Source organism: Phaethon aethereus, assembly GCF_964289735.1.
Source record: "Phaethon aethereus genome assembly, chromosome: 13".
Lineage (NCBI taxonomy): Eukaryota > Metazoa > Chordata > Aves > Phaethontiformes > Phaethontidae > Phaethon > Phaethon aethereus.
The window spans coordinates 2303898-2323271 of record NC_138589.1 but is presented as its reverse complement, the minus strand read 5'-3'; the positions used below and the strand labels follow the sequence as shown (position 1 = coordinate 2323271).

The window sequence follows — 19374 nt, the reverse complement described above, 5'->3', positions numbered from 1 at the left end:
AGCGAGATACGATGCAAGGTGAGGAGCAGGAGCCACGGCCACCCCATCCCACTCCGTCCTCCCCTCCTGGCCCAGGATTTAAAGCCAGCATGGATAAATCACACTTGAACAGCCCGCCGCAGGCTCACCTTAAAGAGAAGTCAGCAAGCATGCCCGGCAGGTCAATCAGAAGGATGCTCCGGGCAAGATCTGTTCACTTCAAACCATGAGTCTATACAGCTGGAGAGAGGAGAGCGTGTCACCACTGCGCCACCGAGCCTCGGGCTGTCCCCGCCTGTGCCCCTGCCACCCGCCTGGCTGCATCCCCTCGCACACGGCGGTACCTTTTGTGATAAATGCAGAGGCAGGGCAGCCTGGCTATCGTGTCCCCCTGCAGCAGCTCCTCCAGGCAGATCACACACTCGCCGGCATCCTTGGTCAGCACGTCATCTAGGAGGGGAGGAGAGGGCAGTGGTGAGACACAGTCCATCACAGCATCCCTCTTCCCATGATGGAGGGGATCCAGCAGAGGCAGCTGGGATGGGGCTGTCGAGCAGCGGCAGCGGCAGCAAATGCTGGCAGGAGGTTCAGGTGGAGGCACAGGGCAGGGAGATGGGGATGCGGCAGCTGCAGCAAACGCACCCTCTACCCCGGCTTCCAAAGCAGCACCACCGAGGAGGGGGTGAGCATCACTCTCCCATGAGTGGTCAGGGGAGAGGATGGGAGATGCAGGAGCCTGCAGACCCTGTGTTCAGCCCAGTACGCCTCGCTGCCAGCAGGGAGGAGAGGAAGGCAACGACCCTTCAGAGGGGCAGCCCAGGAGGACACACGTCCCCTGCCCTAGCCAGGCAAGATGCCTCCGGCACGGCACAGCACACCGTGCTGAGCAACACAGGGAGGGGGCTGCGTTACAAAGGGTGCCCAGGCAAAAGCAGCAGGGCCGAGCCATGCCGGGGTAGCGGAGCAGAGCAGGGACCATGAGCTGCGCTGGTCCGCTGGAGCACGGCCCTCTTGGCAAGCCCAGCCGAGCCACCTGCCTGCGCAGCCTGCGGCAAACGTCTCTCCAGCCTGCCCGGAGCCATCCCAAGCCGGCAGGACTCTGTGTCCCCCACAGAGCCTGGCTGCCAGCCCTTACCATTGTAGGAGAGGCGAGGTTTGCTCAGACACATGATAAAGTGCATTTCCATCTCGTCAGAAGCCACGGATTTGGAGCAAATGGGGCACTTGAAACCTGGAGGGAGAGCAGAGAGACAAGCCCTTAGTGAGGGGAGAAGGAGAGTCCATCCCACATCCTGGGGAGTCCCCGAGGCCACAGCAGTGCACGGCAGTGGACAGCCCCTCACCTGCTGCCTGCATGGTGGCACGCACCCCACGCAGCGCCTGCCGGGCGCCCGCTCATCCTGTGCCAGCCACCAGCAGCGCCGGCGCGGGGGACAGCCACCCAACGGGGGACAGCCGCCCGAGCCGGCGCGCCAGTCGTCCCCGTGCCCGCTGCGCAGAGGGCATGGAGAGCGTGCCAAGGCAGCGCACACGTGGCCGTCAGCTGCTGCTGGGCCTTAAAGGGCGAGGGCACGCAGCACCCAGGGCCGGCGAGTGCAGAGGCGCATTCCAGTGCCAGGACGGTGCTGTCCCTGTTGCCATCGCTCAGGCCCACAGGGCGGAGCCAGAAGGGCTCAGGAGGAAGGTTTTTCAGTGGGGCCACAGCAGAGGATGGGCAGGCCGGAGCCACGAGCCCAAAATTGCTGCTTTTTGCAGGAGCGAGGTGGGTGCTTGCTACCCCAATGCCTGTGGACGGCCCCAGGAGCAGGGGGACCCCACAGGCTGGTGTCTCAGCTCGACCTTGGCCCTGTCTTGTCACCTTAGACCTGCCTGGTGACCTGGACTCTTGGGTGAAGCTGGCCATGATGTCCAGACCTGCTCTGCATCCTTGCTTGGGCGTGAGGATGAGGCCTGGCTGGTGCCAGGGTATCACACCAGTGCCACCGCCTGCTTGAGCCATGCAGACCGCCACGGCATCGTCCCCAGCGCCGCCCCAAATCCACGTTTCTAAGCCCCAAAATCCCAGGGATGAAGTCCCCAACCAGCCCGGCAGGTCACCCACCCGGGACTCCCCACCCTCCTGCCGCAGCCAGCTCCAGGCCATGCGGTTTGTCACCGGCCAGCGCAGCAGGGCTCAAGCCGATGCAGCCGAACACGTGCATGCTACCACCGTCACCATGGGTTTGCACTAGAATATCTAGCAATTCCCTGCCAGCAGGGAGTGAGAGGGGTAATTTAAGGACCTGTCTTCTAAAAGCAGATCAGGTTTGACTGCAGTGCTGCTTAAGAGCTTTCTTCATATATATGCAAAGGCTGCTCAGGAAAGAAGATAAAAGGAACATACACAAATTATCGAAGGATGAATCAGGTTCTTGTTTGCCACCATGTGGATGTGGCGAGGGCATTTTTTTTGCTTCTTGGAAGGGAGAAAGCGCGGGTGGTTTTAATGAGAGGCAGCTCAGACCTTTGCTGTGCAAACAGCCAGGATAACTGCTCAACACCTGAGCACCCTCTCATTAGCAGCAGGGATAGGTACAGATTACTTCCCAGATCCCCGGATGAAAGGCTAGGACAGGGATGCCAACTCCTGCCCCTCTGGAGAGTGGTTATTTCCCAGGAGGGCACAGCAAGGATGAACATTATCAATTGTGGGGGACTGGCTCTAAAAGGACCTGCTAAAACAAGGAGCCCTCGAGCCCAGTGGCCCCTCCAGCTGGCCCACAGCGTGCCACCGCAGGGACACATCGCTGCCCCAGCCGGGCCGAGCCCCAGGGTCTCCGCTGCGAATCCCGGCCCTGTTTGCACCGAGCCCAAAGGGGCAACACCGGCAGCCAGAGCCTCGCGGGCAGCAGCGCCCATCTGCCTTCTCCTCTCCAGTCTAATTTTACTCCTGACCGATTTATACCTTGTGGCAGCAGTGCCCGTTAACTGAAATAGTCGGGTTTTTTCCCCCCTCCCAAGTGTTTACCCGCCTGCTGTATTTATAGAGCGGGCTCAGATAGCCTGGAGCCTGTCTTCTGCAAGACCCAACTAGCCTCCCCTCGCGAGACACCTTCCCCGTCCCCCAGCTCCCCTGGCAGCCTGCCCGCCCCTGTCCTGGGCTGAACCCATCCTGCTCGAACACGGTCAGTCTGCCAGCGCCGCAGGCGCCGGTCCCTACCGGGGAAGCTCCGGGGACCCGTTTCCAGCAGCGAGCCCCTGGCTGCGAAGGGCTCCCTTTGGAAAAGGTGTTTCAGCTGCAAACTCGGCATCAGGGCAAGGCATTCGCAGAGGTTCGGTACTGTCCCCCGCGCACCGCACAAGAAGACCTCGTTTTTTTCTCTGGTTTCCCCCCTTTTTCTGTGACAATACGTTATTTTAAACAGCTGCCCCAGATCTGCTGGCTCCGGCAGCACCTGAAGGGATCCTACGAGATGTGCAATGGGGGCAAAGGGAGAGGGTCACGGATGAGACCGCCCAGCCCGCGGCTGCTGAGGCACGACTGCTGGCTACCAGCAAAGCAGCAGAAGCCAGTGAAAGTGCAGGGCCCTTTGCAGGCTCCGGCGAGCGGCTGTTGCCGTGTCTCCCGGCCCCTTTGCTAGCTGGGGTAGCTTTAGCACATTTATAAATAGTTGGCACAAACACCCGTCACGCTCCTCGGTGCTCTCTGGGCAGCCGGCTGGGGGACAGGGACCCCCGACGCAGGGACGTCGCGCAGACGGAGGGGCCCAGGCTCAAACCCCGGCACGTGCGCGGCGTGGCCGGGGTCTGAGCCAAGCGCAGAAGCACACGCGCTTTCCTGGCTCCGTGTTTTGCAAGATGGAGGGGGGGGGGGGGGGGGGGGAAACCAAACCCAAACAACCCCAAAACAAAGCGATGAAAATGCAATTGCATAAATTCCTGGGTCTGAGCGGGAGCAAAGAGCCAGTGTGGAAAGCGCCCTGGGGCAAGCGGCCACCCTGCACCCCAGCTGTCGGCACAAATACTTGACATTGCCAGAGCCACTGCTGGAATCCCCCTCCACACAGGCATCGGGAGCCACAGGGAGCCCGCCGCCAGCAGACAAGGGGGTCGGGCTCCCTCACCCCTTCTGTGGGAGACTTTTGGGGGAAGGGAATGGATGGGAAAGCCACTGAGGCCAGGGGACAGCTGGCACCCGACAGCAGCAGGCGCCGAGCCCAGCACCTCAGCGCATCCCTCTGCGGTTCAGGCAGCCGCCGGGGCCCGGATGCTGGTCCCGCAGATAAAAAGGGCTGCTTGCCATGCGGCCGGCCCCCTCCGCGCAATGGTATTTTCCACATTCCCCAAAATCCCCTTTAATTCATCCTGCCTAAGCTGCCAGCCCGAGCAACACAGGAGATTACATTTTGACAGCTGCTCATGGAAAATTCAGCTCCCTCCCTCCTCCTCCAGCACTTTCCACCCTCCTCCCACATGCCTAAAAAAAAAAGTAAAAATGTGAGAGAGAGGAAGGGCCCAGCTATTCCTCCTCACCTAGACCTCCCGCACCCATGGGGAGGCTCAAGGGATGCTCTGGGGAAAGGCCATGGACGCTTCCTCCCTCCCAAGGCGCCCGGGGTGGCTGGCGACGCTCCTGCCTGGGTCATGTTAAACTTGAAGCTGGCACCATCTCTGCAAGCAGAGAGGTGTGCAGGCAGGCACCAGCTCCCGCCGGGAGCAAGCGAGGAAGACAAGGGTGCTGCAGGAAGCGGGCTGGCCCGGAAAGGCAGGTTCTGATCCAGACCTGGACTCTTGTATCCTGCAGGAGGCTTTGAGAAAGCCAAGGGCTTTCCAGAGCTGCGAGACACACGCTGCCAGGTGATCTCATCTCTCCGATGGCTTGGTCTAGAAACCAGGAGCAAGCAGCGCTGGTGCCCTCCAGGGGCTACTGCCCTCTGAGTATTTTTAGGAAGGTTACATGGTTAATTTTAGAGAGACGGGTGAAGCAGAGCTGGGATCCTCTGAAAACCTTCACCAAGTCCCATAAAAGCTGAAAAAGCCCCATGGTTAACTCTCACGGTGCCAAAAGCACACAGGCTGCCAGTGCTTTGGTGGTGGGAGGGTCAAGATACCTTTACAACCCATCTGTAAACATCTCAAACACAGTTGCTTCTGAAGCTGGGGTAAGAAATTCCTGTCACTTGTGTCTACAAGTGATGCCCAGAGCAACCTGCGCAGCTTGGGGAAGCCACTGAGCGCTACAACAGGGTCAACCACACCACGTTCTGCGAGTGGAAGTGGCTGCTCCCCTCGGGCATGGGCGACACTGTGTCCACGGGAGCTGCAAGCCCATTCCTGACCGCCGGGAAAGGCATGTGCCATGACTGCATTCATTCACCAGACCCTCTGCTAGGTGGGTATGCCTCCAGACGGATTACTTACAGGCTACAGTGCCACCAGGAGGCACGGCATCGCCCCAGTGGTAGGAGACTCTGGTCCTTATCGCTAGCAGATGGTCAAAACGTGGGGAGCAGCAGCTTCACTGCTGTGCCTCCAGTGACAGGAGGAAGATGCAGGAGGGGAATGACGTGCCCTGAAGGCAGGGGGAAGCAGCAGCCCAGGCACAAGCGAGCGAGGGCAACCCCAGCAACCCACCCCATACAGAATAGCATTCACCGAAGGGATCCCTGGCTGCCCAGGGCCCTGCTACTGCAGTGGGATAAACCCTGCGTCTAGGAGCAGCGACACAAACTCCCCAAAATGCGCCCACCCCAGGAGGGGTCCCTCCCCCAGTGCCCAGCCACCCCGCAGGACACCCTGAGCGCCAGGGAGCTCAGGGGTAAGCCACAGGCTGCCTGACATCCATAGGAGATCTGGAAACCTCAGCTGCACAGCCCATCTCCATGTCTCCGGAGAGCATCCTGGGTGCCCGGCCAAGGGAGCTGGCTTACACCAGGTGAGGATGCATCCGAGCACGAGATAAATGCAAGGAATATGTGGTCCAAGCACACAGCTGAAGGAGAATCCTGGTGCATCCTCCTTGCCGAGCATCCCACCTCCTCCCGTGGCTTCCCCGACATCACCAGCTGAACCGGCACCAGGTGGAAGCTGGAAGAGGTGTATCACCTTTAAAAAAAAAAAAAATCACAACACTAGCAATTGAAGAGGAGGGCAAGACTGAAAGACCACATATATGGGCCCAGACAGTCAGATTGAAGCAGAAACACATGGGGTTGGGCAAGGAGAAAGGATGACACATCCTCTACTTCCCTTACCCCTTGCGGGCTCCAGCGCAGCCCCAGGACGGAAGGGATCACGGAGGACTTGTCCTCCTTGCCAGTCGAGCGAAGGAAACCTGCAGAGCCAAGATATTCAGACCCGACACGTCCTGGAAAATAAATTCCCTACTGGCTTAAAGCAGCCTCATTGTTTGAAAGCGATGATCACAGGACAGCATGTTGGAGATGGCACATGGGGTGCACAGAGCACATCTCCAGCACTTGAGCACCGCAGGGACGTGGCAGCTGAGGACCTCCACGGGTGTCCTCTTCTGAGAGCATCACCCACCATGGAAGTGATGTGCCACCAGCCTCTGAGAGATGCAGCCATTGATGTCACCTTGCACCGAGGCCAGAATGAACCTTGCAGCTGCACCAAGGACCCATCCCAACAAGGACCATGCTCCCTCAGCCAGCAGAGCACTTGCACTGAGCGTCTGGAGGCCAGGGCACCCAGCAGAATCAGGCCTGAATCCACTTTCCCTTGCAGAAGGAAAAGGCATCAGCTGCACAGGCAGATACAGGAGCCAAAGCCCAACACAGCCCCATGGCCTGCTGCCCCAGCAGGACACAAGGTGCCGGGTGAATGCCGCAACGGTGCTCGGCTATTTGTGCAGCGCAGGCATTGACACAAGCCAGGACACGTAGGCAGGAAGGAGGAAAGCACTTAACTGGCCTCATTTGCCAGCTCCAAAAAAGGGCCATATGAGCGTCCTTCCCCCTGATTCAAGGCTGCAGGAAGATGGGGAGAGCATAAAGGATGGGTCCACGGTGGAAACAAGACATCCCACCTCCCTGGGGGATGCCAGCAGGCCAGCCCCGGATGATCAAGCCAGGCAGCGGGGACGTGGCTGGGATAGGACATCCCTGGATGACACCTCTTGGAGAGATACCCAGTATCTCTGCTGCCCCGGCAGAGGGATGGTCCTGCTCCATCCCTATCCCACACCAGCATGTCTTTGCTGATCAAGTCAGTTCAGCTGGCTGAGCTGGGAGAAGATAAATGTTCTTAATGTGAAGCAGCACCCCAAAAAGAAGCCGTTTCTGTGCAAGGACAGGTTTTGCAATGCCTAAGAAAAGCTGTCCCTGACTCCTGGCAAAGTCCCCATCCTGCAGGTGTTTGCTGTAAGGTCAGCCACGCACCAGCCAAAGGTGTCAGGGACGTGCCATGGACCACAAAGCTGGCCAAGGCCAGCACTCCCTATCACTTGAGGCATTGGGTTTTGGAGACACCTCTGTCCACTCCCACCTGACTCAAGCCGTGAAGAGCAGATGCAGCAGAGAGGAAGAGGCATTGGTGCTCCAGGTGGGATGTGGGGAAGCCACTAGGACCAGAGGACGCAGGACATGGAGCGGAGGGGCTGGGTGGCATCACGTGGCAGCAGCCCAGGGCTGGCTTACTGCAAGCCAGGAGGCAGATTTTTTTTTTTTTTTTTTTTAGCCAGCTGGTTTCTAATGGGGGTGGTGGGGGAGAATGTGAAGAAGGAGAACAGATTGCAATACAGGGGCTGAGGAAAGCCAGAGAGTTGGGAAGGGGCAGGAGACGAGAGAGGGAAGCCCAGAGGGACATTTGCTCCACAGCACCCAAAGCCACTGGGCAACTGCAGACGGACACACCAAAGCCTTGGAAGACACCTCCAGCACGGCCCATGGACACCGAGAAGCAGGAGGGCAAAGGGGCCTGGCTATACAGTCGCAGGGTGTCCAGAGCCACCCTCCTTGCACACATCCTCAGGAAAGACACGCAAACAGCCTCTGCACCCCAAGCACCCTCCTGCCCGTCTCTGAGTATTGCCCCTTTCATGGCTGCAATTGCAATTTTTGAATAAAAGTACCTATGCTACAGGTAGAGAGCATCCCCTTCCTATAGCCCAGGCTATGCTGCAGAATTGGTTCCCCCAGACCTGGATGAGAAAGACAACCTCCTGGGGTCACCCTGCCTTCCAGATAGTCCTAGTTTACTGCAGGAACACTCCCCCAGCTGCTCAGAACAGGCTTCATAAGGAAGAGCGTGTAGCCCAAAGCTAATTTTAGCATCCTGGAGAACAGCAAAGTTAAGCAGAGGGGTCCTGGGCGACAGCCCAGCAAAGGCATTAACACCTTAGAGTCCTGCTGTTGGGTTGTAGGGCTTGAATTTACCGAGTTACAAGCTCGTTCAGGGCTCCTGCTAGTGACAAAACGGGACTGGGGCCATCTCACCATGCAGAAGAGCTGCAGGGATAATCTGGTGCTGCCTCCCCGCCTCTCAAGGGATGCTTAGGGTTTCAAATTCACTGCCCAGAGAGGAAAGGGATCCTGCAGGCACACCTGGGAATTTCCAAAGGCTTTGCCTTTGTGCCTGCTTTTTTCCTGCCAAATATTTCTTGTGCAAGGGAGGAAGCCCAACTGTGAGCCCTGCTGCGGGCAGCAAGCATCCACAAGACGCACGGAGCCAACAGGACAATGGGAGGGGTCCCGGATGCCGAAATGAAGGAGCGCAGGGGATCCTCTGGTAGTACTGTGGGATGCAGCGACTTGGAAATCGGAGGAGAGAGTTGGATGCTTTAGCAGGGGCTGGGAGGGAGCAGTGAGGCAACATCATGCGGGGACCGACGGGGTGAGTCACTTCTGACTAAGCCATCCGCTGGGGAGGCTCCCACGGAGTCCCCGCTGCCGGGCTCCAGCCACTGCCAGGCTGCTAGAGGAACTCCCGCTTTGAGGAAGGCTTTAGCGCAAAAACCTGACCTGAGCCACTCCCAAAGGCAACCGGATCCGACCTGGTGGGATGAAGCAGCAGCTCCCTGGCTACCTCCTTCCTGACCCCCGGGTTTTTCCAGAGCAAACGATGCTCTGTCATGCCTCGGCTGATCTCATTGGGAGGGTGAAGGGACACTCCAAAGACACGCAATGACATGCCCCAGCTTCGCAGTGCTGGCAGAGGGAGCAGAGCCCAGCACGGATCTCAGCCATGTAACCCCTCCTGCCAGGAAGCGATCCCAGCTGGCCATGAGGATGCCTCCTCCCCAGGGCGTCCCACCGCAGCACCGCACAAACAGTGCGGTGGAGGGTCTCCCGTGGCACTTTGTGCCTGGGCCACGGGACAGCCTGTGCAGGTAGCAGGAGTTACTGGGGGTACAAGCCCCCCAGCCCCAGGGCGTGTGGGAAGGACGGAGCACTGCTTTTCAGGGTAGAGAAAGGGCAATTTTTATGTAGCGGGCAGCAAACAGAGCACGAAAGGCACACGCGGAGCTACGCCCACAGGCAGCACATGGCTGGGAGCCACGGCCAGTTAACACTCATTTCTGCAGGACGAAAGACACCATTGGGAAAAAAACCCTAGGGAGGAGCTCACTGCAGAGGCAAGCCCTAACCTCACCTGCCTCTTGCATGGTAGGAAGAGATGCACGGCAGAGAGCACCTCCCTGCTCGTTCCCCAGGAGGGTCTGCAATTGCTGAGGGATGCCTGGGGAATCCCCCCCAGGCTACTGGGACAGCAGGAGGGGAAAAAGCAGGGCGCAGACCTGCAGGATGATCACATACCTCTGCCGTGCGTGGCACGGGAGTGGGGGCGATGCTCAACAGCACTGAGCTGCCCAGCCAGGCAGCGTGAGCTCCCCTTCTCTGGCCAGAGGCTGGGGATTTGGGAAGATACCCCTGTGCCAGGAATGAGGCCACACCACACAACTCGCTCTCACTCCAGAGCGGGCCTGCCCAGTGCGCTTCCCAGCCTTTGCAGCATGGAAGCGGCTGGCAGGCAGAGCCAGCTTTCTGCAGCTCCAGGAGCCGAACCTCTAAAACACAAAGCACGACAGCTCGGAGGAATGAACCCCTCCGCGAGCAGCAGGGTCTGCCCATGCCAGATCCTGCTAGAGAAGGCAGGAGGGGCTGCACAGCGTGCCACAGGCAGGAACAACCCTGCCTGGCTGTCCCACCTTCTCTGCTCCCGCCTCCCCTTTGCTTCAACAAGTGCCACTCTTGAATTCGGGAAGGGCCAAGCTGTCTCGTGGCCAGCGGCTGCTGGGAGCAGGAGTGGGATAGCGGGGCTGCAAACAACAAAAAACCCAGCTGTGGGATTTCAAGCTCTCTCTTCCCCAGGAGAAAGGCAAAACACCATGGCAACACACATAGAAGCACAGTGTACACCCACTTCCAGAGCCGGGCAGGGCCTTGGGAAGCAGAGTCCCCCCATGAAACACCCACCTGGGGCAACCCCAGGACCAGCTGCAGGGTGCTGTATGCTTCATACCTGTCTATGGGGAGCAAAAAGAAATCAAAGGCGTCTACAGTCACCCTCAGAAGGGTAAGATCCAGGCAAATAGCAGACTTCAAGGGCTATGAAATCAACGCTGCAATAAATAAGCGGATGGACAATAGCTTCAAAGCAGCAAGATCCGGGCTTATCCGGGCAGCAATAACCCGAAATGCTGAGGCAGCTCAGTCAGAGTGCTCAGCATCACCCCATCCCGCTCAGCACCGGCTTAACAGAAGGCTGGCCCCAAAACTGACCTCAACCCATATTGACTCGACCTCCCTGCAGATGGTAATTTAAGCCATCTGGCTAGGGCCAAACCCCTCGCCCCGATTTTCCCCAGCTACAGATGTACAGGCCTTGGATGGATGGATGGATTGAAAGGTGGATCTAAATCCCGCGCAGCACTTCTGACAAAACGCAGCTCCATGGCCTTGCAGGGAGAGCTCCCAATGAATTACTGCAACTACCCCAACTGCAGGAGAAACTTCAGGTTTTCCCTCACTGGCAACAAAGATTTCTCAAAAAAAACCACCCACCACACCAAGCTGTAATGCAATCATTTGGGATGCGCAGAGGGGAGCCCCGGACACCACCCTCGGGCTGCTGAACCATGATCAGAGAAGTACACAGCCATGGCGAAAGCCGAGGGGAGAACATAGCCAGCCACCTTTCCAGGCAGCAACAAGCAGCGAGGCATGGAGGACATGGAAACCCCTTAACACCAGCAGCCCCGGTCCATGAGGAAACAACATGCTGGCCAGGGATGCGGGACAGGGAGAGCATCACTTGGTTCTCCTGCCTGACTGCTGCTTTCCTTCTCTTGCGTTGCAGGCAGCTGGCCTCTAAAAATACCCGCTGTTGTCACGCCGTCCTGCCTGCTGGGGCCAAGAAACAGCTCTGAGCGGCTTTCAGTTCAATTCTTCATCTGTGCCGCCATGCCTCCCTTGCCAGGGCCCCCAGCCCCATTTCTGCGCCTGGTAGCTGACAGTCTCTCAGAAACCGTGGCCATAACCCGACACAGCCTCAACAGGCCGAGGTTGCTCACTGGGAATACGGAGCCCTGGGAAACTTCTGCTAGCATTGCTGAAACTAGCAAAAGGGTAAATATTTCCACTGCATCTCTCCGCTCCTCTACACAGTGCCACAAGAGCATTGCACAAGGCACGCGGTCTCGTTTCCGCACCGCTGATGGGAGGCCCACAGCTGCACGAGTGCGCACACACGCAGAGAGCCAGGAATTTCCCGAGCTAATTTGGCCCGCGCCCTCCTGAGTGGCACAACACCGCAGCTGTCCCAGGGGCCGACCTGCTGCCGACACCGGCCCGTGCAGCTCGGCTCCACGGGGACAAAAGGAGAGGGGAGAAAAGTCCGCTCCAGCTCAGAGGCACGCTGCAGCCTCTCCAACAGCGAGGCACCATCCCTGCCAGCAGATCTTGTACCATACACCTCCAGCTGCCCATAGAACGGGGGTCTGGGGAAGGACAACGCTGGCACCGAGCGATGTTCAAGCTCAGCCGGCCGCGTGCGGCACAAACCTGGCAGAAAGCAGGCATGGGGACCAGGGCAGCGAGCACCGATGGACTGAGCCCTGTGCCGGCAGCACAGAGACCTGCCTGCCGGGTTCCCAGCTCTCCCTGCCGCCCTCCTCAAACCCTGGGCTGTGTGGGAGCCACGGTGGGCTGGAAAAGCTAAACCACACCAAGAGAAAAGCAACCTTTGTCCCCTGCCACAGGCACTCCTCCCCCCTGCCCGCAGCCCGGCAGGGCAGGAAACCCGCCAGCAGCCCACAGGAAACGTTGTGCAGCAGCACAAGAAGAGGCCCCAGGCCAGCTGAGCTTCCTGCAGCCGCACCTCCCAATGGCCTCCCACCGGAAAGTGCCAAGCAAAAGCGTTTGGCCAAGCAGCGCCCGCAAGGGACAGCAGGAGCATCCCCGGGGGGAGACCCAAGCCCCTGGTGGGTTTACCCGCATTTGAAACCTGCCTGGTGGGACCAGCACTAGCAAGACCTCTAAAGCCCAACTTTAACTGCTCCTGCTCTATCTGAAATAAAAATTGGGTCTGCCTCTACAGGGAGAAGCTTGTTGTACCTCAATACACAGCCACGCCAGAGCAGGCGGGTAAAACGCTCTGCATCAGGGCTTGCTGCTTTACAGCATCACTCGGCTGCTCGTGCAACTCACTCATGAGCCCTTATGATTTCAGTTTTCGAGGAGAAAGCCAGGTCACATTTACTCAGACCCAAGTATTTACACATCTGGGGCTTCAGCGTACCAGCAGCAGAGGCAATGAGACACACCTCGTGGTTGCCCACCAGCTGGACGGCGTGCCACGGGACCAGTCCCTGCAGAGGGAATTCATTCAAAGAGCTCTTTGCTGCCTGTCTGATTTGTCACATGGGAGATTACGTTGGGAGGAAAAAAAAAAAGCCGCTTTTTTTTTTTTTTTCCCCCCTCTTCCTTCCTCCAAAGTGGGTTTTTCTCCTTCCCTGCATTTCTCTTGAAATTAATTTTTGGCATTTAGCAGCGTTTTCCCATGACTCTCCGCAGTTCACTTGGCCAGGCGCCAGCCCTGGTACCACTCCTCCACCAAAGATGTCTGCATGTGATCGATCCTCTGGCCAAAAGATGTCTGCATGCGATTGATCCTCCGGCCAGCGAACGGCGGAGGGCAGAGAGAGAGGGAGGAGAGGAGCCCTAATAGCACATTAATAAATAAGAGAAGCCTTTACGGTTATTCCAGTCACCGGAACAAACATCTCGGCAAAAGAAACCAGCATGGGATAAACTGACGTCACGGGCCATGAAAACAATCCTGGCTGGGAAGTGGGTCAGCCCAGGGAGCACGAGGGCATCGTTCTCAGCATCTCTGGAGCGTACGTGTGCAGAAGGTGGAGAGGGCACCCAGCTCCCCTGCGCTGATTTATGCACAGGTTTAGAGAGGAGCGAGCCCAGCCAAGCCAGTTAGCACACAAGTGCAATTAGTGCCTCGCTCCTGGGTAAGGCGGCCGAGAGGGCACCGGAGCGGCAAGGCAGCGCGGTGACAGCCTGTGCTAGCTCTCACTGGGGAGACTGAAGATAACCGCCGCCGCTGCTGGCTTCTCACACAACAACGCCAACATTGACAAACTTGAACTTCATCTCCAGGCTGCGGGTCTGGCATGCATTTAAAGCTGCCTTTGAGTCTCCCATCTTCTGGTATTTGGTGCTTTGCTCTTCCAAGGTAGCTGCTGCCTCTTCCCCCGGCCCTGGCCGTATGCTGTCCTGCAGCCAGCTCGGAGAAGGCAGAAGCAGAAGAGCAACCCCTCCAGAGAGTCCAACAGCCGAATATCACCAGCCTGCGGAGTCATCAGAACTATTCCTTGCACTGCTTCCCAAACAATCTGTGGGCCCGGCAATGCTGTGGGTGCCTGACCCAGGTGTCAGGAAGTCACCAGCACCAAACCCACAAAAAGATGGTTTGAGGATGGTCTCCTTTGGAAATTTCCACTGGCAAAACCAGATTCTCAGTGGCAAGCTCCTGCAGACCTTGGGGTGCCCTCCCCCTGGCCTAGCCCCTGTAGACCAGGGAGGGAAGCATGTATGATATCTGCATGTTGAAAAGTTGGTGGCAGGAACATCAGGGCTGAAAGTGGACTCCCTCCAGCAGCTTGCTGACTAGCCAGCTAGAATTAAAGTCTTTAGGTTTTGGTGTAGAGATTGAAATGGCAGGACAAGCTCAGGAGTCAGGATCACTAAGCACCGGTGAGAAAAGGCTCAGGACTCAAAGCCATCGGAGCATAGCAAGGGTACACCACAGACCTGCCTCTCTCCAGCTCGGCAGAGACCTGGGCTGCCCAACTCAGGTGTTCAACACACCCCTTCAGCTCACCTTCCAAGAAGCGATCCCTATTTCATATCCCTTACTCCAGAGCTAGATCAAGAGCGCTTCCAGCTTGTTTCACTCCCTAACCCTGCCTGGAGAAGGACCCAGCCCAGCACCCTGGCTGCCATTTGTGCATTGGACATCCATCTGCCCCAGGCTGGGCCCTCCTGCTACGGACAAGGCACTGCTGAGAACGAAGCAGCTTGCTTGGCAAAGGAGACCTCCTGACCTTGCCGCTGCCAGCATCCAGGACAAACGGCTTGTTTTGTCAGTGCACCGAAAGCCTGCGACATTCCTGATGGCACCACATGAAGGACGAGCTAGGCATTTCCTTGGGCTAGCCAGCAAACAAGGAGATAGGAATTTATTAGAGCTTCAAACACTCAAGGGCTTTGGGTGATGAGGGCGATTTCCAGATAAACTTTAAGCTACTTACAGGCTCTGCAAACTTCCAGAGATCCTCTGATGAAGATGAGTAACACAAGTGATACCAAGAGAACGACAAAGAGCTGGAGACATGCAGCATTAAACCACACGTCTCCTTTTTCTCCCTTCTTCCTGCTAGCCTTGGCGGTGCCGAGGAGTCCTAATGGTCATGAAGCTACAGAGACAGGGTCAAGTGCTACAAACTCACTCCAAAGTTGCAAAAGATGTTTTGTCACCTTCCACCCACGTGGGCCAGGAAATGGATCTCAGAAACCCTAGGCAGACAGGAGAATCCCACAGCAGTTTCAGGTGGAGCTGGAGCACTCCAGCAATTATGTCACTCGTGTGGATGGCAGACACACCTGAGAAAATCCCCATCAGGAAGTGGGATCCACTTACCCAGGTAGGTGCTGTCCCCTCAGAGAGGGACCAGCTCCACTGCAAAGGTCAGACTCCCTCGCCTATCCCATTTGAAAGATGCATTCAGGCTTTGCTATTCATAAGAGCAGCAGCTCTCCTTTCCCAGCCCTGGAAGGGCTAGGGGCCATCAGTACGTAGCTGCTCCTCCCATCCCCGTGCCCTGGCAGCCTGGAGCAATTCAGCAGCAGGCTCTCCTCACCGACCGTCACGACCCACAGCACCCTGCAGTGATGCTGCAGCATATGCTGGCCCTGGGGACCACTTCTCAACCCCGCTCTGCGCAGGCTTCCCAAGAGCAGCCCTCCTCTCTCCCTCCCTGGGCACTCCCAGCTCTTCTAGGGGAAGGAGTGACACCAGCCAGGGAGAAGAGAGCTCAGCGCGGCCCAGCTCACTCCTCGGAGTCCCTGTTGACGAGCCAGACGAGCCACGAAGCAGCCAGAGAGACGCACAACATCAGCATCGCAGATAAAGGGAGTAGCGAGGCGCCAAGCCTATCTGTGCACTCCCGTTATCACAGATGCTCTGCTGCAGTGACAGCGCCTTATCGTCGGTGCTAAGCCAGGGCTCCTCGCTGTCCTACTGAGGTTCCCACAGAGCCCAGGTTGCACTTTGAGGCTCTCGACTCTTCCCCCAAACCCAAGTACTCCTGGAAGAGCAAGCCCATGGACACAACCTTCCCCACGTGCCAAGACTGGCACCATCCAGGTTTCCAGCCTGCGCAGAGGCAGGAGGAAAGGGACAGGCAGGGCAAGGATCCTGTCTCCAGACCTGTTAGCCACGGATTTTGGGGGGGCTCCTCTCCTCGCAGCAGTACAGCAACTCGAGTAGATCCCTGAGACCCCCGAGCACGCCTCCTCCTGAACGGGTTCGGTGCATCAGCGGGTCCCCCTCATCCCCAACCTCGAGTCATCCTTCAAAGGGAGCAGGGACAGTCACACACAGCAATATCAAAGCTCCTCTCTATTTACCAGAGCGCTGCTGCTTCAGCACTTTCCAGTGGCTAATGGAGTGGCTCAGTGCCGCCAGAGGAGCGGGTCGATGGGGAGGGAAGAAGCAAGTACCTCCTGGCTGCCCTGCTGTAGGTTAACCAGCTGCAATGGGAGATTAGCAGGAATTTTAGCAATCTTGAGGTGGCTTACTTCCCCTTGGGTCTCCAAATCCTCCACTAACCTCTTACACTAAGAGGAAGAATGCAAAAGTTTAATGAGCTCTGACAAGTTTTCAGAACGGTTTTTAAGCATCCTCCACTCCTTTTGCTATTAATTAGCAACAAGGAAGAACCACCACCAGGAGAGGCTTCAGCATGGACTGAATGGCTCTCGCTGCTGCCCGCACACACTTTGGTGCGGCTCAAACGCTTTTGGAGGTCCGCAAAAGAGGCACCAGAGAAACCAAGCTCTTGCAGCACTTACCACAGCTCGTGCTGCAATCTTCCAAGGGCACCGGGATTAACTTAGCGGCGTCACACTAACTTGCATGAGCAGCTGGAAAAAGCTTACTCCATTTTGCAGCTGTCTTTTTTTATGAACAGGTTTTTGCTTCTCAGCGTTGCAGTTTGAGAACTATCATTTAATGTAAGTGATACTCTCTGACCAACCATCTCTACATGCAGATTAGCTACAGGGTGTCTCTCTAACGAAACCCTCCTCGCTCCAGCACCAGCCGAAGGCCTCGTGGCACTCATTCACACATGGGCTTGCAGAACACCTGGAAGGATGCTGCACCTTAGTTTCCTTGTGTGTTTAAAAACCAGAGCAGTGGCACAGTCTTGCGCAAGGTCACAGAGCAAGAAAGTTTGCAGAAGCGCTTGGTATCAGCTCCAGCGCCACATGCCAGCCAGTCCCCCCCATGTGCCAGGAAGGACTGCGAGTGCCCAGCTTATCTGGATCAATAGGAACCGGGCCTGGGGCATTCTGTCACTGAGGATGCAAGGCAAGACACACAGTTTCGATCTAATTGAGAGGAGCAGCCCCTAGAGGGTGGGTAAAGGGGAAAAATCCCGAGATGGAAGATCACGTGAGCCTCATCTTGCACTTTATTCTTGTCCACTCGTTCAGTTTCAAGCCTTCCTGAAAATGAGGCATTGTCCCAAGGCGTATTATGAAATTCCCAGACCACGTCATGCAAGGAGAAGCCTTAGAGCGTTTGCAAGGGGGCTGGGTGGGAGAGAAATCCCAGACTATTCCAGGAAACACAAGGAGACATCCCTGAAATGACTTCCCCTCTAGCCGGGAGGCGAAAGGAGGACCTCCCACCTCACTCCCTGTACCCAGCCAAAACTAGGTCAGTGACACAGCCCTGTTCACAGCCGGAGCTCCTCTCCAGACACCAGGGCACACAGAAGGGTTAGAATGGGGCCAGCATTGCCCCCTCCTTTAGCCTGACAGGTTTGCTGCAAGGGAGCCCAGCCAGCTCCTCAGCCCTGTTAGAGGCAGGCAGTTCCTCCTCTGCTTCCTCCCCGGCACAGCAACGGTGCCAGCTGGCTTGAATGAGAAAACCCACTTCGGCCTCTCCCTGGCCCTTTATCAGACGAAACAAAGGAGAAAAATTCCCACAGCTCACTTTCAAAGGCTTCCTCTGCCCCTTTCCCAGTTCCTAAGGCACAGGAACTGCTAGACCCGACTGGCACCCCCCAAACACCTTCAGAAGAGGAGCTCAGCCTGGTCCTCCAAACCAATGGCTTCAGCTACAGCACCCTCAGACCACTTTCCCCCAAGTTGGGTTTGTGCCCATGCACTGCTTCGCATCCCAAAGCCAAAACACCTCCCTTCCAGAAATCCTCCTCCCTCCACAGCCCCTTCCTCCCTTGACCTTGACACAGATGCCAGCCCCAGTGCTCACCCACCCGTCCTCTCCAGGGAGGGGATGGGAGAGGGTCCTTCCTGCAGGCTTGGCACAACACGGGGCAGCCCCTCTCCCCTGGCGGGTGAACCGTACCCACCGTCGCCCCCCAGGCCCGGGAACCCGCTGAGGGAGGGGAAAGGCTCCGGGGAACGGGTACTCACCACTGTGCGAGCTGAACCACCGCGGTGCGATGTGGAGCGGCAGCGCGTCGGCCAGCGAGGCCCTGGCACCCAGGTACAGCATCCCGTCTCTATGGTGACCGCCTCCCGTCTCCTGGTAACCGTTGCCATGGGCGTACGTGGACTCGGAGCCCGGACCGCCGCCACCGCCGCCCGGGGCCCGCTCGGCCTCCCCCGCCGCCCGCGCCGCCGCCGCGTACAGCCCGAAGGGGACGGCGCCGGTCGCCGCGGGGTCCATGCCCATGCCGGCCACCGAGCTGACGGAGCGGCTGCGCAGCCCCATGGCACCGCCGCCGCCGCCCGCCCGGTAATGGCCGAAGGGGGGCGGCCCCCCCCCTCCTCCCGGCGGCGGCACGGCGCTGTCATCCGTCGACACCCCCGGGAAAGGGCCCCGCGAACGGGCCGCCGTGCTCTGCTTGCCCCCCATATGGGCGCCGCCGGGCCGGAGAGAGCCGAGCGACAGCCCCCCGCGGGGAACGGGGCCGCGCCGCCCCCGGGAGGCGAGAGGGGGCGGAAGGAAGCGGGGGGGGGGGGGGGGGCGCGGGGAGCTACGGGCGAAAACCCATCCCCGCCCCAGGCATCCTCCCCCCGCCGGGCCCGCAGGGGCGAGGGCGCCCCGAGTCCGCCGCCGCCGTCACCCCCGGCTGGGGCCGCCGAGGGCTCCGGGGCCGCGGACAGACGCGGGGCGGGGGGGAAAAACGGGACGGCGGGGGAAGGGTGGACGCCGGCCGGGTCGCTCCGCCCGCCTCGCTCCTGCCCGGGGCGCGGCCGGCAGCCGGGCGACGATCAGCTGCGGCCCATGGGGCGGCGGGGGGCGGCGGGGGCGGCGCGCCCCGCTCCGCTGCGCTGCGCCGGGCACGGCCTCGCTGCCTGCCGCCGCCAGCCGCCTGGGTGCTCGGCGCCGCGCCGGAGACAATAGAGGCCAGCAGCACGCATGCTCCCGCCCCCGGCCCGCCGCCCTTAACCCCTGCGCTGCTGCTAGCCTCCGCCGCCACGGCGGAGTCACAGAGACGCCGCTGCCCCGCGGAGTACAGGCCCCGACCCCCGCCTCCACACGCAGGCACACCCGCGCTCCGCAAGGGCCTGCAGTGGGGCCGTAACCGCCCGGAGGCCGCCGCAGCGGTCCCCTCCGGGGAGGCCGGACCCACACGGGTCCCGACGCGCTGCCCAGGCCGTGAGGCCCCGCCGGTTCCTCGGG

At 59.0% G+C, this 19374-nt stretch overlaps 1 protein-coding gene across 1 annotated transcript; it reads right to left on the bottom strand.

Moving 5' to 3' along the window:
- Positions 1-161: 161 nt before the first annotated feature.
- On the bottom strand, positions 162-18603 carry ZNRF1 (zinc and ring finger 1; the record flags this gene model as incomplete). The annotated part of the gene is made up of 4 exons (XM_082005596.1): positions 162-219; positions 324-429; positions 1115-1210; positions 18159-18603. The coding sequence occupies 4 exons, from the start codon at positions 18601-18603 to the stop codon at positions 162-164; spliced, it is 705 nt and encodes a 234-aa protein (XP_081861722.1).
- Between the last annotated feature and the right edge of the window lie 771 nt (positions 18604-19374).